The sequence below is a fragment of the Heptranchias perlo genome, chromosome 17, assembly GCF_035084215.1.
Source record: "Heptranchias perlo isolate sHepPer1 chromosome 17, sHepPer1.hap1, whole genome shotgun sequence".
NCBI classification, from domain to species: Eukaryota; Metazoa; Chordata; class Chondrichthyes; order Hexanchiformes; family Hexanchidae; genus Heptranchias; species Heptranchias perlo.
In genome coordinates this window covers 5,030,996-5,054,837 of record NC_090341.1, presented here as the reverse complement: position 1 = coordinate 5,054,837, position 23,842 = coordinate 5,030,996, and the positions used below count along the sequence as shown (strand labels likewise).

At 45.4% G+C, this 23,842-nt stretch overlaps 1 protein-coding gene across 5 annotated transcripts in view; it reads right to left on the bottom strand.

Annotated features, from left to right (window-relative positions):
- LOC137334002 (monoglyceride lipase-like) overlaps positions 1-19,492 on the bottom strand; it is a 55,974-nt gene extending 36,482 nt beyond the window's left edge. The window contains exons 1-3 of one of the 5 annotated variants that reach the window (XM_067998396.1): positions 19,296-19,492; positions 18,822-18,962; positions 8,228-8,334 (exon numbers count right to left, since the gene is read on the bottom strand). In XM_067998396.1, the coding sequence (XP_067854497.1) occupies positions 8,228-8,334; positions 18,822-18,922 (208 nt within the window). In that variant the 5' untranslated portion in view covers positions 18,923-18,962; positions 19,296-19,492. Of the gene's footprint in view, positions 1-8,227; positions 8,335-18,821; positions 19,121-19,238; positions 19,262-19,295 lie in introns of those variants that run through there. The other 4 variants (XM_067998395.1, XM_067998397.1, XM_067998394.1 and 1 more) reach the window with 4 other exon arrangements.
- Between the last annotated feature and the right edge of the window lie 4,350 nt (positions 19,493-23,842).

Here is a 23,842-nt window from a genome sequence, read left to right as displayed (position 1 = left end):
CTGCCTTGGTGTGCTGACATTAGTCAGATAAAGCACATGATATAAATCACTAATAGCCACACAGTTCCCTTCAGTCTAAGTGGTTACAGTGTCCATGGGATAAGTGGCAAAGTATTAGGCTGATTGATGTAAGGCTGAAAGGTTGACAACAAAGGGTGATGGCGCACAGGGAGGTGTCAGAGCAGAAACTGATGGCCATTGGAGTCCCACAGGGTTCAATATTGGGGCCCCTGTTTATAATTTTTATAAATGATCCAAGGTGACTAAGTTTGTAGATGTTACCAAATTGGCTGTTTTGGCCAGTGCTCGGCAATCGGGGGGCCTGTGGAGTCAGGGTTAGGGCTAGATGTGTGTCGTGAGGTCATGTCCACTAGGAACCCATTTCTCATAGGGCCCTTACAGCGGCAGACATAGGAGACTTCCATTCGAGTCACTGCACACCCATACTTTTCATACTTTACGGAGTAGCATTTGCAATCAATGTCTACAGATTTGACCATCCCGATGTGAATTCCGGGATGCAAGTAAGCAGTATTTGAAAATGGCCGGACGGAAGAGAGTTAATGTGGAACAGAAAGCAGTGATGCTTGGCTTCCTGAGAGTTGTGCTAATTTCTTGTGCGTGGGTGAGGGAGAATTGAGACAGAAAGATGTACAGCCCTGAATTCTGTGCGGCCGATACGTGCAGGCGTGTCGATGAGATGGAGTGCTGCAACTTCTCTTCTTCACGAGTGAAAATCAACTTTGCTGCCCATCCATTATAATCTGGGGGATCAAGTAGTTGGGGTGAGAGTTGAAAAAAATATGAACGTGTAAAGGGAAAAAAAAGGTCCCAGTTATGTCCTTTTGTTCGCCATTCTTCTATTTTCATCTCAACTCAGTACTTGAGGCAATCTGCCCAGTGTATCAAACAGTTCTGCTATAGTACGCCTGTGCTGTCGGTCATCTCATCCATTCAGTGCCATCCTTTCTACTCGACACAGTCAAGAAGTGTCAGTCTCATCCAGAATCAGATAAGCATTTGAGTGGCAATAGCAGCAATGCTACTGTGAAGAGAAAATATAGATTCTGAATATCATGCGTATTGGGTTCAGGATAACAGGAACAGGAGTAGGCCATTCAGCCCCTTGAGTTTATTCCGCTATTCAAATATCATGGGTGATCTGTATCTTAACTCCATCTACCCACCTTGGTTTCATAACCCTTAATAAGGAAGGATGTGAAGGCCTTAGAGTGGGTATAGAAAAGATTTACTAGGATGGTTCCAGGGACGAGGGACTTCAGTTACTGGAGAAGCTGGGGTTGTTCTCCTTAGAGTAGGGAGGGTTGAGAGGAGATTTGATAGAGGTGTCCAAAATCATGAGGGATCTAGACAGAGTAGATAGAGAGAAACTCTTCCATTGGCAGAAGGGTCCAGAACCAGAAGACACAGATTTAAGGCGACATGAGGAAAAACGTTTTTGCATGGCGAGCGGTTATGATCTGGAATGCGCTGCTGGCTTTCAAAAGGGAACTGGATAAGTACTTGAAGGGAAAAAATCTGCAGGGCTACGGGGAAAGGGCGGGGGAATGGGACTAACTCCATGGATTGCTCTTGCAGAGAGCCAGCACGGGCTCAACTGGCTGAATGGCCTCCTTCTGTGCTGTAACCATTCTATGATTGTAGGTCTGAGCCCCACTCCAGGGACTGAGCACATGATCTAACCCCACCTGTCAGGGCTGTGCTGAGGCAGGTGCTGCGTTGTTGGAGATGAGACATCAAACCAAGGCCCCGCCTGCCTACTCATGTGGGTAAAAGATCCCATGGTCCTACTCAAAGAAGAGCAGGGGGTATTCCCCAGTGTGCGGGCCAACATTCCTCCCTCAACCAACACCACCAGAAACAGATTAGCTGGTCATTCATCTCATTTGCTGGTGGTGGGGCCATGGTGTCTGTGAATTGGCTGCCACGTTTGCCTACATAACAACAGTTATTAACTAATGAATTACTTTTGAAGTTTATGAAAATGCTGGAAAAGCTCAGCAAGTGAGGCAGCATTTGTGGAGAAACAAACAGTTAACATTTCAGGTCAAAGAAACACTAACTCTGTTTCTTTCTCCACAGATGCTGCCTCACTTGCTGAGCTTTTACAGATTTCCAGCATCTGCAGTATTTTGCTTTCGATTAGTTATGATTTATATAATCATAATATAATTGTGATTAGGTTATGACTTTCTTTGGAGTGTCCCGAGGTCATGTTTGCTGATTTTTGTTCTCTCTTTCTGTATCCTGACTTGGTTGAAATCAAGACCTATCCCAACCCATTTCTTGCCCAACACCTCAGCACTGCAGCACTCGTCACCTCCCTCTGTCCTCTCTTCCTACAACCCACAGGTTTTTAAGAACTTCACCTTCTGCTTTATCTTTTCTGCCCTACTACTTTCATCCTCAGAGACAGCCCCATGCCCTGGGCCTTGGCTTAGGATTCTCGATAATAAGAGTGGAATATCAAGATGCTTTCTGGGTTGGCTGCTCTCTGAAGAGCTCCTATGCTGTGTAACTCTATCCTCGGCCATCTGTTGCTATCCTTAGCGCTTTCTACCCCAATCTCCTCTCTTCCACTGTTTAAGTTTTGTAAACAATTTTACAACACCAAGTTATAGTCCAGCAATTTTATTTTAAATTCACAAGCTTTCGGAGATTTTCTCCTTCCTCCTTTAAAATAAAATTGCTGGACTATAACTTGGTGTTGTAAAATTGTTTACAATTGTCAACCCCAGTCCATCACCGGCATCTCCACACACTGTTTAAGTTGCCCTGGCTCTAATATTGGATGCATTTTAGGCTAACAAAGTTCAAACTGCAAGTGACCTGGGTCCACTGCCCATGCCCCGACCATATCTGCTCCTAGTTTTCATCAGTGAGCACTGGAACTTGCTCAAATTTAGCTTCCAAATTCCTGGAATTCTCTACCATCAAGACTAAGCTGCTTCACTGGACTGTACTGTAAGACTCAGCTGCCGTGACTCTGATCTTCTATTCAGTTGCTTAAGCTTTGTCTAGCTTACAGCCCATCCCCCACCGCTGTCCTACTGGTTTTTTCAGCTTTATTTTGCTACAGTGTAGTTCCTGACCAGTATTCACTCTCCTGGGCCGTAGTCCATTTCTTTGCAGCTTCTGGGTCTTAGTGACCTCCAACTTGGCCACCGTTTCCTGCTCCACAATCAATTCTGCACACCTCCGTGGAAGTACCTCCTCCAGCATGCGTCCTCCGATACTCTACCCTTCAAATAGCTTCTGGGCTCACTCGCCCTCCACACCTGGACATCAGTTTGTCCATGATCCAAGCTGACTCCATCCTGTCTACGTCAACTTTATCCCACCACAGGACCTCTGACTAACTTTGGACTCCCGCCTTTTGTCTCCTCTCCATTCCCCGTTTATTACCAAGACATATATATCCTAAACTTGCTATGTAACCACACCTATGTAACTTGAGTTTCCCTGTTTCCATTTGAGTGCATGTTTTGGCTGCTGCTCTGGACCAGAGCCCTTTTTACTTCTCATTTCTCTTTACCCCTCCTAAACCCCTCTCTCGTCGTCATGCCTCCTTTCATTTCTCGGGTAGTCTACCCCCGCCCGCCCACCCCCAATCCCTCACCACCCTTCGACCTTCCTACTCTCCTGCCACCATCCCAGGCTTGACTCTTAGATAAGCCTGCAGCTTCCCTCTGTTACTCTCTTTGTATCTTCCGGAGGGCCCATTGAGGTACTTGTCGTTGCCTCCTTACCAGCAGCAACCCCAACTGCCCCATCCGACTCTCACCGACATTCCTGCCCAGCAGCCCGTTGGGGGCTAATCTGGCCAACCTCCTTCCCGTCCCACTCATCCCTCCCAGTGCTGACCCTGTGGACTCTGCTATCACGGATCAGCTATCACCGCCCCTATCCACATCTCCCTCCAGAATGTCCATTCAATTGTGAACAAGGCCCTTACCATCCATGAGCTTATTGCATCGATATCATGGCCTCGACAGAAACTTGGCTGATGGGCGATGGCACCTTCCCCCTTAATGAAGCCTCCCCACCTGGCTATACCTTTCACCACTTGCCCCGTCCAGACTGCTACAGTGGCGGTGACACTTATCACCAAATCACACCTTGGTCTGTCCCCCTACTCCTCTGGCACCTTCTTCGAGCATCTCAACTTGTTTTATCCCTCTTGCCTCTCCTTTAAAATCCTTGCCCTCTACTGCCCACCCAAGTTTCTCAGAGATATCTTCTCTGCTTTCCTCCCTCAGCCTCTGCACCGAGTGACTTCTCGTCCTCTGCGATTTCAACCTCCGCCTCAACTCATCATGCCCTTTCTCCTCTGAGTTCACTGCCCTCCTATCCTCCCTTAATCTCTCCCTCCATATAAACACCCCAACCCATATTCATGACTTTGCCATCTCACGTGGCCTCTCTATTCCCATCGTGTCAAGGCTATCTCTGATCACTTCCTTGTATCCCTCTCCACTCACATCCCTCTTCCCCCTCCCAACCCCACTTCCTTCTGTGTTCACCCCTAGAAAAAACTCTCCCCCTAGTCACTTACAATGGCACTTTCAAATTCCCAACCATCTAGCCTTTGGCCCTATATTCACCACGATATTTCTGCAGCTACTAATCTGCTCAATCACACCCTCACCTCCACCTTTTAATGCCCTTGTCCCCATTAAAACCTTTACTCTCTCTCAGCCTGGTCATTCCCCCGGTACAGCCGTTATCTCCCTCTCCAAGGGAGAGGGACTTGAACCTTTATGGAGGAGGACAACTGGTTTAGCCATTCATTACCAGATCAGGTCCTGCTGTCCTCTGCCAAAACTGCTCACTATTCCAGGATCATCCTGGAATGCAAAGATAACCCCCGGCTTCTCTTCACTACAATCAGTCTTCTTAAACCCTCTCCCCTGCCTCAACCACCCTCACCTCCAACAAGTGCGAGGAGCTCATGGACTACTTTGTCACTAAGATTGAGACCATCCGTTCAGCTGCCTCTGCTGCTTCCCTCCCTTCCTAGCCCAGCAAGCCAAATTTCCCCTACAGTTCCCCCCTGCCCTAGCATCTTTCTCTAGTTTCTTTCCGATCTCTCCTTATGCCCTTTCTGAGCTCATCTTGACCATGAGACCCACCTCCTGCTCCCTCAACCCTATTCCCACCAAACTGCTGACCACCCAACTTCCCTTCCTGGCCCTCATGTTAGCTGATATTGTTAATGGTTCCTTCTCCTCAGGTACTGTCCCCCTCCCCTTCTAATCTGCCATCATCATCATCCTCCTCAAAAAACACCCTTGATCCCTCTGTCCTTGTAAACTACCGTCCCATCTCCAACCTCCCTTTCCTCTCCAAAGTCCTTGAACGTGTTGTAGCCTCCCAAATCTGTGCCCATTTTTCCAGCAACTCTATGTTTGAGCCTCTCCAATCAGGTTTCCACCCCCACCACAGCACTGAAACGGCCCTTGGAGAATTATAGAATTGTTACAGCACAGAAGGCGGTCATTCGGCCCTTTGAGCCTGTGCCGGCTCTTTGTAAGAGCAATCCAGTTAGTCCCATTCCCCCACTCTTCCCCTGTAGCCTTGCAAGTTTATAGAATTTATCAAAGTCACAAATGACATCCTATGTGACTGTGGTAAACTATCCCTCCTCATCCTTCTCCACCTGTCTGCAGCCTTTGACACAGTTGACCACACCATCCTCCTCCAATGCCTCTCCTCCGTCATCCAGCTGGGTGGGACTGCCCTCGCATGGTTCCATTCCTATCTATCCAGTCGTAGCCAGAGAATTACCTGCAATGGCTTCTCTTCCCGCTCCTGCACTATTACCTCTGGAGTCCCCCAAGTATCTATCCTTAGCCCCCTCCTATTTCTCATCAACATGCAGCCCTTGGCGACATCATCCAAAAACACAGACACAAAATCATAAAGGGTCTAGACAGAGTAGATAGAGAGAAACTGTTCCTATTGGCGGAAGGGTCAAGAACCAGAGGACATAGATTTAAGGTGATTGGCAAAAGAACCAAAGGTGACAGGAGGAAAAACTTTTTTAAAAAAACACAGCGAGTGGTTAGGATCTGGAATATACTGCTCGAGGTGGTGGTGGAGGCAGATTCAGTCATGGCCTTCAAAAGGGAACTGGATAAATACTTGAAAGGAAAAAATTTGCAGGGCTACGGGGATAGGGACAAGCTGGATTGCTCTTGCATAGAGCTGGTGCGGACTCGATGGGCCGAATGGCCTCCTTCCGTGCTGTAACCTTTCTATAATTCTATGACACCCAGCTCTACCTCACCCCCATCTCTCTTGACCCCTGCACAGCCTCTGATTTGTCACGCTGCTTGTCCTTTATTCAGTGCTGGATGAGCAGAAATTTCCTCCAACTAAATATTGGGAAGACCGAAGCCATTGTCTTCGGTCCCCGCCACAAACGTTGTTCCCTAGTCACCGACTCCATCCCTCTCCCTGGCCACTGTCTGAAGCTGAACCAGGCCGTTTGCGACCTTAGCGTCCTATGTGATCCCGAGATGAGCTTCTGATCCCATATCCACTCCATCCCCAAGACCGCAAACTTCCGCCTCCATAACATCACCCATCTCCACCCCACCTCAACTCATTTGCTGCTGAAACCCTCATCCATGCCTTTGTTACCTCTAGACGCAACTGTTCCAATGCTCTCTTGGCTGGCCTCCCATATTCTACCTTTTATAAACATGAGCTCATCCAAAACTCTGCTGCCTGTATCCTAACGCGCACCAAATCCCGATCACCCATCACCCCTGTGCTCACTGACCTTCATTGAGTCCCAGTCTGGGAACGCCTCGATTTTAAAATTATCATCCTTGTTTTCAAATCCCTCCACGGTCTCGCCCCTCCCTATCTCTGTAAACTCCTCCAGCCCTACAACCGAGATCTCTGCGCTCCTCCAATTCTGGCCTCTTACGCATCCCCGATTTTAAATCGCTCCACCATTGGCGGCCATGCTTTCAGCTGCCTAGGCCCTAAGCTTGGGAAATCCCCCCCTAAACCTCTCCACCTTTAAGACGCTCCTTAAAACCTACCTCTTTGACCAAGCTTTGGGTCATGAGGATGTTGCCAGGTCTGAGGAATTTTAGCTATGGGGAAAGATTGAATAGGCTGGGGGCTTTGGAACAGAGGAGGCTGAGGGGTGATTTAATTGAGGTGTACAAAATTATGAGGATCTAGATAGATTGGATAGGAAGGACTTATTTCTCCTTAGCAGAGAGGTCAATAACCAGGGGGCATAGATTTAAAGTGATTGGTAGAAGTATTCCTTCTCAGGGGAGCTGAGGAAAAAAAAATTCTCACCAGAGGGTGGTGGGGGTCTGGAACTCACTGCCTGAAAGGGCGGTAGAGGCAGAAACCCACAACTCATTTAAAAAGTACTTGGATATGCAGTTGAAGTGCCGTAACCTACAGGGCTACGGACCAAGTGCTGGAAAGTGGGATTAGGCTGGGTGGCTCATTTTCGGCCACATTGGTGCTGACATGATGGGCCGAATGGCCTCCTTTTGTGCCATAAATTTTCTATGATTCACTTGTCCTACTACCTCCTTAAGCGGCTCGCTGTCAAATTTTGTTTGATAATCGCTCCTGTGAAGCGCCTTGGGACGTTTTACTACGTTAAAGGCGCTATATAAATGCAAGTTGTTGTTAATCCTGGAACTCTGTTAGGTTTGGTTAGAATCAGCTGCAGGTAAAACACCTTCACACAAAGGAATTTGAGGATGTGGAACAAACAGCCCCAGAAGGCTATAGATGTGAAGTCAATTGAGGCGTTTAAGAGGGAGATAGATATTTACTTGGGAAGGAAGGGACATGGGAAGAAGGCAGTCAATTTGGATTAAAAAGAGAGTTGCCATGGATAGCAATAATGGTGGAGCAGGTACAATGGGATGAACCTACCCTTGTTCCTGTGTTGCTATAACAAGTTCTGTGAGGGCTCTATTGTAGGTTTTTATGAAAGATCCAATCCATATTTTATCAGCAATCCATTCAATGTTTTGTGACAGATCAATTCAGGTAAAGTGAGTGCTTAGGAGTTCACAGTTGAGGAAGAAGGAGAAATCAACAGTAAATATTTGAGCAATTGTTTTGTGTACTGCAGTCACTAGCCACCAAAAGATGGTGCTGCATATAAATACTTTCCTGACTCTTGTGTTGGAGTTAAGACTGGGCAGACGGTACTTACCGTGATCATGTGCAAATACGTACAGGGAATGCTTCAGTAGCAGCGAAACAACTTCTGAGTAGCGGCCGCTGTGTTCTCCTGCAGAATGTACGATCATCACTAGAGCCCTGGAAGAATTAGGTGAAAAAAGATTTGAGCAGCAGAACAGCAACCATCACCTTCGACATAAAACAAGTCGCACTAAAACCTGTAATTCAACCCTGATTCCAACTCCATAACATTGTCCGTCTCCACCCTGCCTCGGCCCATCTGCTGCTGAAACCCTCATTCATGTTTGTTTTACCTCCAGACTCGATTATTCCAATGTTCTCCTAGTCGGCCTCCCATCTTCCACCCACCGAACTTGAGCTCATCCAAATTTCTGCTGCCTGTATCCTAACTCTCACCTAGTCCAGTTCACTCAGACTGTGCTCGCTGACCTACAATGGCTCCCGGTCCAGTAATGCCTCCAATTTAAAGTACTCACCTATGTTCAACTCCCTCCATGGCCTCGCCCTTCACTACCTTTGTAACCTCCGCCAGCCTTACAGCTCTCAGAGGTCTCTGCGTTCCTCCAATTCTGGCCTCTTGTGCATCCAGAGACTTGAGAACATAATCTAGGCTGACACTCCCAGTGCAGCACTGAGGGAGTGCAGCACTGTGGGAGGTGCCGTCTTTCGGATTAAACGTTAAAGCGAGGTCCTATCTGCCCGCTCAGGTGGACATAAAAATCCCATGGTATTATTAGAACAGATTTATTGAATTTGATTGGCATGGGGAGATGTTAACTCACAACCTCTCGGCTGTTAGTGCAGTACCATAAGCAATAAGTACCATGCTAGTCAAGCTAAAAATTTAAATGTTTCCAAAAAGTTAAAGTTCCCTCTGACTCCTGAAGCTAAAGGGACTGCCTGTTGGATCACAATCAACAAGGGAATTCTTTGAAGAAGTAACAGGAAGAGTAGATAATGGCAATGTAGTAAAGGTAATATACTTGGATTTTCAAAAGGCCTTCGATAAAGAATCACATAATTGACTCATGACTAAGGTGGACTCGGGGTTGGGGGGGGGGCGGGCAAGGATATTGTTAGATGAAGTAGGGTGGGAGGAGGCTCATGTGGAGCGTAAACACTGGCATAAACCCTGTTTCTGTGCTGTAAATTCTATGTGATTCTATGCAAGGTTTTAATATATACTTACCTAAATGTGGAGTCAGAAGGAGCAGGAGCATTCCTCCCGTCCCCACATTCAAAAAACGTGGGCCGCTACCAGCCTCCACACCAGATGAGATAGAGGGGAGATAAAAAAAGACAGGAGGTGGCAATATTGGTTAAAGAAACAATTACAGCTGTGAGGAGGGATATGTTCGAAGGATCATCAAATGAGGCCATATGGGTTGAACTGAAGAAAAAAAAAGGAGCAGTCACACTTCTGGGAGTGTACTATAGACCCCCAAACAGTCAGGGGGAGATAGAAGAGCAAAAATGTAGGCAAATTTCTGAGTAGTGAAAAAACAATAGGGCAGTAATAGTAGGAGATTTCAACTACCCTAATATTAACTGGGATACAATCAGTGCAAAAGGTATAGAGGGCGCAGAATTCTTAAAATGCATTCAGGAGAACTTTTTTAGCCAGTATGTAGCAAGCCCAACAAGAGGGAGCAGTTCTGGACTTAGTTTTAGGGAATGAAGCTGGGCAGGTGGAAGGAGTATCAGTGGGAGAGCATTTTGGTGGTAGAGATCATAATTCAGTTAGATTTAGAATAGTTATGGAAAAGGACAATGATAGAACATCTTCAGCCAGAAGTGGACGATCCATCCAAGCCTCCTCCCGATGTCCCCACCATCACAGAAGCCAGTCTTCAGCCAATTCGATTCACTCCACGAGATATCAAGAAATGGCTGAGTGCACTGGTTACAGCAAAGGCTATGGGCCCCGACAACATCCCGGCTGTAGTGCTAAAGACTTGTGCTCCAGAATTAGCTGCGCCTCTAGCCAAGCTGTTCCAGTACAGCTACAACACTGGCATCTACCTGACAATGTGGAAAATTGCCCAGGTATGTCCTGTCCACAAAAAGCAGGACAAATCCAATCCGGCCAATTACCGCCCCCTCAGTCTACTCTCAATCATCAGCAAAGTGATGGAAGGTGTCGACGACAGTGCTATCAAGCGGCACTTGCTCACCAATAACCTGCTCACCGATGCTCAGTTTGGATTCTGCCAGGACCAGTCGCTCCAGGCCTCATTACAACCTTAGTCCAAACATGGACAAAAGAGCTGAATTCCAGAGGTGAGAGTGACTGCCCTTGACATCAAGGAAGAATTTGAGTGAGTGTGGCACCAAGGAGCCCTAGTAAAATTGAAGTCAATGGGAATCAGGGGGAAAACTCTCCAGTGGCTGGAGTCATACCTAGCACAAAGGAAGATGGTAGTGGTTGTTGGAGGCCAATCATCTCAGCCCCAGGGCATTGCAACAGGAGTTCCTCAGGGCAGTGTCCTTGGCCCAACCATCTTCAGCTGCTTCATCAATGACCTTCCCTCCATCATAAGGTCAGAAATGGGAATGTTCGCTGATGATTGCACAGTGTTCAGTTCCATTCGCAACCCCGCAAATAATGAAGCAGTCCGAGCCCGCATGCAGCAAGACCTGGACAACATCCAAGCTTGGGCTGATAAGTGGCAAGTAACATTCGCACCAGACACGTGCCAGGCAATGACCATCTCCAACAAGAGAGAGTCTAACCACCTCCTCTTGACATTCAACGGCATTACCATTGCTAAACCCCCCACCATCAACGTCCTGGGGGTCACCATTGATCAGAAACTTAACTGGACCAGCCATATAAATACTGTGGCTACAAGAGCAGGTCAGAGGCTGGGTATTCTGCGGCGAGTGACTCACCTCCTGACTCCCCAAAGCCTTTCCACCATCTACAGGGTACAAGTCAGGAGTGTGATGGAATACTCTCCATTTGCCTGGATGAGTGCAGCTCGAACAATACTCAAGAAGCTTGACACCATCCAGGACAAAGCAGCCCGCTTGATTGGCACCCCATCCACCACCCTAAACATTCACTCCCTTCACCACCGGCGCACAGTGGCTGCAGTGTTTACCATCCACAGGATGCACTGCAGCAACTCGCCAAGGCTTCTTCGACAGCATCTTCCAAACCCACGACCTCTACCACCTAGAAGGACAAGGGCAGCAGGCGCATGGGAACAACACCACCTGCACGTTCCCCTCCAAGTCACACCATCCCGACTTGGAAATATATCGCCGTTCCTTCATCGTCGCTGGGTCAAAATCCTGGAACTCCCTTCCTAACAGCACTGTGGGAGAACCTTCACCACACGGACTGCAGCGGTTCAAGAAGGCGGCTCACCACCACCTTCTCAAGGGCAATTAGAGATGGGCAATAAATGCCAGCCTCGCCAGCGATGCCCACATCCCATGAACAAATAAAAAAAGTAAAAGTTTTCAATTGGGGAAAGGCCAATTTTACTAAGCTGAGAAGTGATTTAGCAAAAGTGGACTGGAAACAGCTACTTGAAGATAAATAAGTGTCAGAGCAGTGGGAGGCATTCAAGGGGGAGATAGTGAGGGTTCAGAACAAATATGTTCCCACAAAGAAAAAGGGTGGCACTCCCAAAACTAGAACACCCTGGATGTCAGGGAATATACAGGGTAAGATAAAGCAAGAAAGGGAAGCTTATATCATATACTGAGAGCTCAATACTGCAGAAAACCTAGAGGAGTATAGAAAGTGCAAAGGTGAAATTAAAGAGGAAATTAGGAAAGCAAAGAGAGGGCATGAAAAAATATTGGCAAGTAAAATCAAGAGCAAGAGGATAACTAAGGAAAGAGTAGGGCCTATTAGAGACCAAAAAGGTAACCTGTGTGTGGAGGTGGAAGATGTGGGTATGGTTCGTAATGAATACTTTGCGTCTGTCTTCACAAAAGAGAGGGACGATGCAGACATTGTAGTTAAGGAGGAGGAGTGTGAAATATTGGATGGGATAAACAGAGTGAGGGAGGAAATATTACAGGGATTGAAAGTAGATAAATCACCAGGCCCGGATGAAATGTATCCCAGGCTGTTAAGAGAAGCAAGGGAGGAAATAGCGGAGGCTCTGACTATCATTTTCCAATCCTCTCTGGCTACAGGCATAGTGCTGGTGGACTGCTAAAGTTGTACCGTTATTTAAAAAGGGAGAAAGGGATAGACAGAGTAATTACAGGTTGGTCAGCCTAACCTCGGTGTTGGGCAAATTATTGGAAACAATTCTGAGGGACAGTATTAATAGTCATTTAGAAAGGCACGGATTAATCAAGGACAGTCTGCATGGATCTGTTAAGGGAAGGTTGTGTCTGATTAACTGGATTGGATTTTTTTGAGGAGGTAACAAGGAGGGTCATTGAAGGTAATGCGTTTGATGTAGTCTACATGGATTTTAGCAAGGCTTTTGACAAGGTCCCACATGGGACTGGTCAGAAAAGTAAAAGCCCATGGGATCCAAGGAAAAGTTGGATCCAAAATTGACTTAGTGGCAGGAAGCAAAGGGTAATGGTCGACGAGTGATGCCACTTGACCTTACTCACCTTGACCACTCATGTCAAAGCATTGAACTTCTTTCTGCACTGCATCCATGTTCGTGGTGCTATGCACCTGGCATTGAATCGTCCCTACTGCCTCTTGAACATATGTCTGGAGGGCCTCTTGCTCCCCTGCGGATATAGGATGCCCCTCCTTTTGTCCACCTCTTGCACTAAGGACTCTAGTGCATCATCAGAAAACCTCAGTGCACGCTCTCTCGCGGGCCTGGTAAAAACTTAGATCAGCAGATTGGTGAGATCTGGTGTGCAGATTGGAGGATGAGAGATTTAGTAGTGCGCAACCTTTATTCAATGTTTTATCATAAGTTTGTAAACATAGGGATGTGACCTGCATCTGTGTTTTATGTGTGCGATGTCTGACCTCCACTCAGACTCCATGCGGAGCCGAATCTCACGTGCTGCCTACATTGGAATGACCAGGCGCGGGTTAATTGCGCACCACAACCCCTGTGCCCTGATTTGGGGGTTATCTAATTTGAACCCCTGTTTTGGTGGAATTGGTTGTGGGACAAATATTGGCCAGGAAATCAGGAAGAACTCCGCTTTGAAATAGTGCCCGTGGGATTTTTAAGTCCAACCGAGGGCAGACGGGACCTCTGTTTAATGTCTCATCCGAAAGATGGCACCTCCGACAGTGCAGCACTCTTCCAGTACTACACTGGAGTGTCAGCCTAGATTATGTGCGCAGGTTTCTGGAGTGGGAGTTGAATCCACAACCTAGTGGCTCAGAAGCGAGAGTGCAACCCACTGAGCCACAGCTGACATACAAATATAACACACCTAGGCACAATACACAGGTGCGTTATAAGGCTTTCTTGGAAGCTGTCCAAAATATACCTTGTAGCAAGGAGCTTACTAAAGAGAGGATGTTTTACAATGTTTCTCTGTTGATGAGATACGCATGATCAACAACTTGTACTACTTTTTCATGTAGTAAAGTGTCCCAAGGTAGTTTCCAGTATGGTAGAAGGGCAACTGGACACCAAGCAAGAGTCGGGAGAAGAGTTATAGATGGTGATTGAAGGTGTGGCTGAACAGCGCTCGTTTTGGAGGAGGTTTTGAAGATGACGAGAGGTGAAGCAAGGTGGCATGAATTAGGAAGAGAGTTCTGGAGTGCAGAAACATTATGGCTGAAGGCTCTGCCATCAACAGTGGAGAGAAGTGGACGGGGAAACAGAGTGGTAGTGGGAGTGTGAGGCCATGGTGGGGTTTGCAATTATTGCATATTGGGGGGGGGGGGGGGAAACTGGGTGGTGCCACTGCACACTGCCCTGATGGGATGAAAATCTTCTCATTGCTGGCCAAAAATGTCCCACGTGAAGCGAGTTTGGGCAGTCTCAACCCAGGTCCTAGTGACTACAAAAAAAAATGCTGCTAATTTGAGACTAATTGGAGTTTTACACAAAAGGCGCCAGGATGGCGCATAGGAAATAGAAATGTGGCAGTTTTGTGGGAGCTGGTGGTCTTCAGAGATTGGGGATGAAGCACATTGTTGGGGCAGAGTCAAGTTGATTGTTTGCCTGTCATGTTGACTGGGTGTATTACTTAACATGGAGAGAACCCAAAAGGAATCGCAAGCTAGATACAAGTCAATAAATCATGAATAAACGCTGCATGTATTTGCAGCAAAACCCTTTACAAGCAAAATCCTCTTCAGGAGGCAAAGTTGCCCTCTAACATTTTGCTGTATCAGGAGTTTCACTATTGGCGAGAAATCTTGACTGATGGTTTGTTGAAGTGGAGAAAGCAGGAAGCTACTAAATCTAAAAACCCACCACACACTCATTACTGTACATGCTAACTGGATGCTTGTGGTTCTGAGACCAATTCCTGCTCTGTGCTTGAAGGAGAAGAGAAGAACTTACGTTTATATAGCGCCTATAACATGGAAAAACATATCAAAACCCTTCACAGAGGTGTAACCAAAAGAAGTGGGCACCAAATCAAAGAAGGAGATACTAGGCGAGATGACCAAAAGCTTGGTCAAAGTAGGGCCTTTTAAAAAAAAGAGGGAAGTGGGGCCTGGGTGGCTGAAGGCATGGTGGCTAAAGGTGAGGCAAAGGGTGGGGGCTGCACAGGAGGCAAGATTCAGAGAAATGGAGTCTTCAGGGGGGTTGTAGGGCTGGAGAAGGTTACAGAGATATGGCAGGGCGAGGCCATGGAGGGATTTGAACATGAGGATAAGAATTTTTTTTTTTAAAAAGGCATTGCTGGACCGGGAGCCAATGTAGGTCAGTGAGCACTGGGATGATGGGTGAATGGATGGTGCAAGTTAGGATACAGGCAGCAGAGTTTTGGATGGGCTCAAGTTGAAGGAGGGTGGAAGATGGGAGGCTGGCCAGGAAAGCATTGGAAGAGTCACTATTCCACTTAAGACCACTTCCCCACATCAAGTATTTTTTGAGCATTGGCCTTAAGGGGGCAGGGCAGGTTAAGCACAGCTCCCCATCATAACCACGCTCCCTATGCTAACCTCCTGAGCAATGCCACAGGAGATTAGTTTGTTTATTGATACAATTACTGTAAATTTAACACAATATGTATAATTTTTCGACTTCACCCTCACGATGGGAGCCTCACCTGCCGGGAACGCATGCTGGAAATTCAGGTGTGCACTGCATGTGATTTTCTGATCATTTGAATTGATGGAATTTCTGATACGTGCTCTTGATTTGCTAAAGCTTCCCAACAGAAACACAAGTTCCTAAAATTACTCCTAATCAATAATCACTGGCAGCACAAACACTGACTCCAAACAGAACGAAACCGCCTCTATAAAAATCAGGAACGGCCAAAGTCACAAGAGAGACTAAAGAAAGGAAGAAAGACTTGCATTTATATAGCGCCTTTCATTATTTCAGGGTGTCCCAAAGCAGTTTACAGCCAGCCAATTAAATACTTTTTCACGTATTTATCCAATTCCCTTTTGAAAGTTACTATTGAATCTGCTTCCACTGCCCTTTCAGGCAGCGCATTCCAGATCATAACAACTCACTGTGTGAAAAAAATTCTCCTCATCTCCTCCACCCCCCCCACCGGCTCTTTTGCCAATTATCTTCAGTGTCCTCTGGTTACCAAACCTCCTGCCAGTGGAAACAATTTCTCCCTAAATACTCTATCAAAACATTTTCATAACATATGAAAGGTTATGTGTGTGTGGTTGAAACAGGGTGGACTCTATTTCCAGTCTGTCACCTTGCCAGTTGTGAGGAAAAACTCTTAACTGTCGGCTTGTCTCAGTTCGAAGTGGTCTCAACTCCAGGTCAGGAAGTTGTGACTTCGAGCCACTCTCCAGATTTTGAGCACACAATCCAGGCTGACACTCCAATGCAGTACTAAGGGGGTTCTGCATTGTTGGAGGTGATGTCCTTTGGATGAGACGTTAAACTGAAATCTGCCCGTTCAGATAGACATCAAAGATACTTTTGCACTATTCGAAAAAGAGCAGGGAATTCTTCCAGTGTCCTGGCCAATCTAGTGGTACCTTTCGAATATCCACGGACACTCCTGGAGTCCACGAACTCTAGGGAAGTACCAATAGATTGGAAACAGGGTAATGTGGTAGCCCTATTCAAAGAAGGTGATAAAACAGACATAGGCAACTACAGATCTATTAGTCTTACTTCAATTCCATGTAAAATAATAAAATTGATTAAAATTTTAATTAAAAAATTTGCAGGGCTATGGGTAAACGGCAGGGGAGTGGGACTAATTGAATAGCTCTTTCAAAGGAGGGAATTCCAGAATGTGGGGCCCAGATGGCCGAAGGCATGGCCGCCAATGGTGGGGAGACAGGAATGGACAAGGGGCCAGAGTTCTCAGAGGGTTGTAGGGGTGAAGGAAGTTATAGAGATAGGGAGGGGCGAGGCCATGGAGGGATACGAACACCAGGATGAGAATTTTTAAAATGGAGGCATTCAGGGACCATGAGCCAACTTAGGTCAGCGAGCACAGGGGTGATGGGTGAACAGGAGTCGGTGCGATTTAGGATACTGGCAGCAGAGTTTTGGATGAGGTTAAAAGGGTGGAAGATGGGAGGCCGGCCAGGAGAGCATTGGAATAGTTGAGCCTGGAGGTAATAAAAGACTGATGAGGGTTTCAGCAGCAGATGGGGCTGGGGCAGAGGCCTTCATGTATCCATCGAGCCTCCCTTTAAATGAGCCAATGCTATCTGCTTCAACCACTCCATATGGCAGCAAGTTCCACATTCTCACCACTTTGGTTGTTTTTTTTAAACCTCCCCCTCACTGAATCCGGATTCCTCCTGGTCTGTGTGGTGCATTTAGTTAGAACAACGCAGAAGTGTTTAAAATTGTGAGAAGATGGGATGAGGTAGATAGAAGCAAACTGTTTCAGGTAATTGAGGGACCACAGATACAAGATTAAATGCAAGAGATTTAGAAGAGGTCAGGAGAAACTACTTCACAGAGAGAGTGGTGAGGCTGTGGAATTCACTGGCAGGGTTAGTGATTGAGGCAGAAACTGTCAACATTCAGGATTAGATTGGATAGGTGGAAGAGAGAGGGGATGAAAGGGTGCAGGGACGGGGTGGGTAAATATGATTAGAACTATATGCTAATGTGGACAGTAAATGGGACAGGGACTGGTTGGGCTGAATGGCCTGTTTGTGTTTACATAGAATCTACAGCACAGAAACAGGCCATTCGGCCCAACTAGTCTATGCCAGCATTCATGCTCCACACGAGTCTCCTCCCACCCTACTTCATTCCCACCCTACCAACATATCCTTCTATTCCTTTCCCCCTCATATGTTTATCTAGCTTCCCCTTAAATGCATCTACACTAGTCACCTCAACTGCTCCTTGTGGTAGCAAGTTCCGCATTCTAACCACTCTGAGTAAAGAAGTTTCTCCTGATTTCCCTTTTGGATTTAATAGTGACTATTTTATATTTATGATCTCTAGTTTTGGTCCGCCCACAAGTGGAAACTCATCAAACCACTTCATAATTTTAAGGACTTCTAGTAGGTCACCCTTCAGTCTTCTCGTTTCTAGAGAAAAGAGCCCTAGTCTGTTCAGCCTTTCCTGATAAGTATATCCTCTCAGTTCTGGTATCACCCTTGTGAATCTTTTTTGCACCTTCTCCAGTGCCTCTATATCCTTTTTATAATACGGAGACCAGAGCTGTGCACAGTGCTCTAAGTTGTAACCTCTATGTATTCAGTCACTGAATGGAGGGGCATCCACTTTACTAAAGGGTAAAATATTACTTTCAATCGTCTTTACTTAAATCCTAATGAAACGATCAAAATTACAGGGACTATCCAGATGCAGGCTCGAGGGACCGTATTTGGGGCGGGAGGGGGGCTACTCTTGCTCCTATTTCTTCAAATTTTCACCATTATAAAGAGGGAGAATCATTATACAACCATATAACTCACACTCGCACCACTTGAACAGTGTAGTTTAATGATAGTGAAATATCTGATTGCATAACGAGCGAGGTATGAATCATCTATTCTTATGGAATATCTCACCGTGTTTCGCTTGGAGTGCATCGAGAATTATGTTCAATCCCTGCCAGTCTTAATCGGATAAGCAGGATTTGCCTGTCAGGCTCTCCGTTTGTGTAGGGGGGGGGGGGGGGGGGGAAATCCTTTCATAACTTTGCAAAAATACGCTTTAAAGTTAGTCCAGGAAATTCCTAATTTAAAAATCACATCCGGGAATGGCTAGGCAGTACATACAACCTGTTATTAATTTAAAGGAAACGGTTTAAAAATGAGATAACACACAGTCACTTGTGGGGACTTGCAGCATCGCCTGATAGCAGAGAATGCTGCTCCCCAGTCTGATCAATTTCAGTCCTGCAACACATGCCCCCAAATTCCCCCCCCCCTTTAAACTGAGGATATAAAATTGACTCGGGACAATACATGATATGAAAAACACACTCAACAACCGTGTGATATTAAGTTAAACCAGAACCAAGACATACAAAAACACATACATTTATATTAACACTGAGGTAAAGCTAACCTGGGCGGTGTTGGAGGTTCCCAATACCTGCAGAACAGGTAATTCCCATCTGCGTTGATAAAGTGCGGCAGATCCTTGTAAAACAAGCCTTGAGGAGTCATACGATCCTCTCCTTTCTGCGCCTTTTTAAAGCAACAGCAACTTGTAGCACACATAGCATTGAGAGAGAGACAAAACAATTCAAAAAGTTACATATTTGTTATTGTTTTTTTTTGAAGTATTAAGAAAAATAAACTTTGTAGCCATAATAATGACTCTCCATGGAGTTGTACCCTTTCGTACAATGACACGCCTTAATCCATGTGTACAACAGGCACCACAGAAGACGTTTGAATTGGAAATAGAACACAGCACAGACCTTAAATGAATACACGTAACGGACCGCGAAACAATCACAGAACACACGGAAACTCTTACATCGGCATCAGAACGCTGCTGCTTTGTCGCTTCTCCCTCGCTTCAGATTGCACTTACCCACAAATACCTAAAAGACCCCCTTTTCTCTCTCCCTCTCACTCAAGTCGCAAAGTATGAAACCAGATCGACTGCTTCTGGCGGCATCCTGATGCTGTCTCCTTTACTAATTTGGTATTTTGTTTCAAAAACCAAGATAGAGAGAAACAGACTCGGGTACAAGGAAGAGGAAGCTCTTTGTACCCTTGTGTGTACTGCACGCCAGCTATCTTCCCATGGCCAGGAATAAGTGAGGACACATTAAACACCACATCGGTGTTGTCCAATACGTTAACCACTAGACACGTGGCGAATTGGGATTCCAGAAGCGACTAATTAGGAATCCAGAAGTCACTAATTGGGAATCCACATGTGGCTAATTGGGAATCCACATGTGGCTAATTGAAAATCCAGATGTGACTAATTGAGAATCCAGATGTGACTAATTGGGAACCCACTACTGGCAAATTGGGAATCCAGAAGTGGTTAATTGGGAATCCGCATGTGGCTAATTGAGAATCCAGATGTGGCTAATTGAGAATCCAGACGTGGCTAATTGGGAATCCAGATTTGGCCAATTGAGAATTCAGACGTGGCTAATTGAGAATCCAGATTTGGCTAATCGAGAATCCAGATGTGACTAATTGAGAATCCAGACGTGGCTAATTGGGAATCCAGATTTGGCTAATTGAGAATTCAGACATGGCTAATTGAGAATCAGATGTGGCTAATTGCATTTCTGATTAGTAAATTTAAAAATGAGTAATAGACACTGTCCTTGGGCATGTGATCTCAATACTCCTGTTCACACAGGGTATGAATGTGAACTTTAAGTTTTGTTGGTAAAATGGTGAGGTGAAAAGCAGAGTGTGCAAGTGTTTTTTTGATCATTGCGAGTGCTTTACCGCCTTGGTTACTGAATGGCGGTAGATGTTTGTTAACTAAATATCCATGTGTGAAGTATATTTACCTGTATTGTGTGTGAGGTGTTTTCTACTAAAATTAGTGCAGGTGGCTAGTCAATGGCTTCTATTAGACAATACTGCACTACAGAAAACATATTCCACATGTGATGTGGCCTAATGCAGAGTAATGGGCTAGCTGATCTCGCAACCTTCTAAAGAAAAGAAAGACATTGCATTTAACACATGGTCCATGTGATCTCCTGGACTGGTTTCGGTAGCCTGAGGGGGTGGGAGAGGAAGTTTCCAGAGTATTTTTTCTCTTATTGGCCCTGGGTTTCTCTTCTCTCCCAGGAGGTTACATGGCTGCAGAGGTCGGGAAGTATCTGGTCGCGATGCTCCAACCATCATGAGTGTGGGGCAGGCTTGATGGACCAGCTGGTCTTTTCCTTCCCGTCAATTTTGTATGTTCATATGTTTATACAGCACTTTTCATGATCTCAGGATGTCCCAAAGCGTTTTACAGCAAATTAAGTACTTTTGAAGTATAGTCACTGTTTTAATGTAGGAAATGCGGCAGCCAATTTGTGCACAGCAAGCTCCCATGAACAGCAATGCGCTAATGGCCATATAATCTGTTTTAGTGATGTTGGTTGAGCGATAAATATTGGCCAGGACACGGGGAAGTACTCCACCTGCTCTTCTTCGAAAAAATGTCTTTTACATCCACCTGAGAGGGCAGATAGATCTTCGGTTTAACGGCTCATCCAAAAGCTGGCATTATCTGACAGTGTAGCATTCCCTCAGTGCTGCAGTAGAGTATCATCATAGATCTTATGCTCAAGTTTCTGGAGAGGGATTTGAACCCACAACTTTCTGACTCAGAGGCAAGTGTGCGACCCACTGAGTCACGGCTGACACATAAGTACAAAATTTCTCTTTCCACTTCTTTATCTCCAATGGGTTAATTATTTCACTAAAATAGTAGCCACAGAATTGCATGCAAAACAGTAACAGATAATCTTGGAAATACACAACAGATCAGTCAACACCTGCAAAGGGAAAAGATGTGATTCCGATTCAGTTATAACCCTTCATCAGAACCAAAAACTGAAAGATAAGCAAGCATTTTAGTAGGAAAGAAAGAACGATGGGGGAAGTAACAGCGGATTCTTCAACCACATGAGAAGTTAATTGTTTAAATAAGATGCGACCTGCTTAATAGAAAACTGTTATGATATAAAAGATGATCGGAAAGATGTTAAAAGAACAAATGGCCGTGAAAATAGCTAAGACATTGAAAAGACAAGAGAGAGGCCCACAAAGATGACATGTCAGATTACAGATGTTTCATTACAAGTGTCTCATTATGAGAGTCTGATTACAGGTGTCTTACATAAAATTACACAGAACTTACAGCACAGAAACAGGCCATTCGACCCAACAACAACACCAACAACAACAGCAGCAACAACACCAATGACAGCAGCAGCAACAACACAAACACCAGCAGTAACAACACCACCAACAACAGCAGCAACACCAACAGCAGCAACACCACCACCAACAACAGCAGCAACAACAGCAACAACAACAGCAGCAGCAACAACATCAACAGCAACAACAATGCCACCACCAGCGACAGTAGCAACAACAACAATAGCAACACCAATTTTTTTAATGCAGTGAATTGTTATGAACTGGAATGCACTGCCTGCTGGACGGCAGGAGTGATTAAATGACAAAAAGGATGATGGGGGGTGATAATGGGACAATAAAGAAACAAACGATGGGTCCAGAGGAGGTGCAAATGGCAACAGCAGAACCATTACCAGTACCTGCTGTCCAAAAAAATGGGAATGGTGGTTATGATCTGAAGTTGTTGTACTCAATATTGAGGCCGGAAGGTTGTAAATTGCCTGTAATATGTATGTTGCTGTATTTGGTTCACACAGAGGGGGTTTGAGCCCTTTATCTAGTAGTTTGGATGAACTGCATCCGCTTAAGTGCAATGCACTGTCTAACTCAGGTCTGCAGTACGTGTGTAGCTGTGTGTCAGCTGCTGGTGTGCTCGTCTCAGAAAGTTGGGGGTTCAAGTCCCATAGGCACACTAGGAGCAGGAATAGGACATTCAGCCCCTTAAGCCTGCTCTGTCATTCAATTTGATCATAGCTGATTTGCACCTCAATTCCATTTACCTGTCTTTGCTGCATATCCCTTGATGCCCTTACCTCACAAAAATCTATCGATCTCAGTCTAGAGAGCTCCAATTGTCCCCCAGCATCCACAGCCTTTTGGGGGAGGAGAGTTCCAGATTTTTGTGTGCAAAAGTGCTTCCCAATTTCACTCTTGAATGGCCTAGCTCTAATTTTAAGATGATGTCCTCTTGTTATTGATTCCCCCATTAGAGGAAATAGTTTCTCCATATCTACCCTATCAAATCCTTTTAACATTTTAAACCACCTCGATCAGATCAACCCTCAATCTTCTATACTCAAGTCAGGAGTTTGAGCTCATAATATGACTGAAACACCAGTGCAGTACTTGGCGGAGTGCTTCATTGGAGATGCCGTCAATCAAATGAGACAATGAAACTAAGGTCCTGTCTGCCTGTTCCAATCATTCAGGAATACCAAAGATCCTATGGCACTATTTCAAGAAGAGTCCTGACTAACATTCCTCCCTCAATATAGATAAATGTAAGTGTGAGGTGGTGCATTTTAGTAGGAAAAATTTCAAACAAAGCACTGGGGTTCATTTCTAGAGGAATAGAATTGAAAAGCAGGGAAGTCATGTTAAACTTGTATAGAACCTTGGTTAGACCACACTTGGAGTACTGTGAACAGTTCTGGTCTTCATATTACAAAAAGGAGGCACTGGAGAAGGTACAAAAAAGATTTACAAGCATGATACCAGAACTGAGAGGTTATATCTATCAGGAAAGATTGAACAGACTGGAGCTCTTTTCTCTAGAAAAGAGAAGGCTGAGGGGTGAGCTCTTTAAAGTTAAGAAGGGGTTTGCTAGGGTAGAGATGGAGAAGATGTTTCCACTTCTGACGGGTCCAAAACTAGGGATCATAAATATAAGATAGTCACTAATAAATCCAATAGGGAATTCAGGAGAAACTTCTTTACCCAGGGAGTGGTTAGAATGTGGAACTCACTACCACAAGGAGTAGTTGATGTAAATGGAATAGATGCATTTAAGGGGAATCTAGATAAGTACATGAGAGAGAAAGGAATAGAAGGGTATGCTGATGGGGTTAGATAAAGAAGGGTGGGGGGAGGCTCGTGAGGAGCATAAACACCAGCATGGAGCAGTTGTGCTGAATGGCCTGTTTCTGTGCTGCAAGTTCTATGTAATTCTATGTAAGAGATCTGTAACCAGGTATTAATAATGAGACACTTGTAATGAAACATCTGTAATCTTTGTGGGCCTCACCCTTGTCTTTTCAATGTCTTAGCAATTTGCACATCCTTTTGTCCTTTTAACATCTTTCCATTACCTCACTGAGGTCATCTTTTACATCATAACATTTTTCTACTAAGCAGTTTATTTAAACCATTAACTTCTCATGTGATTGAAGAATCTGTTGTACTACCCCAGCTTTCTTTCTTTCCTATTAAAATGGTTGCTTATCTTTTAGTTTTTTGGTTCTGATAAAG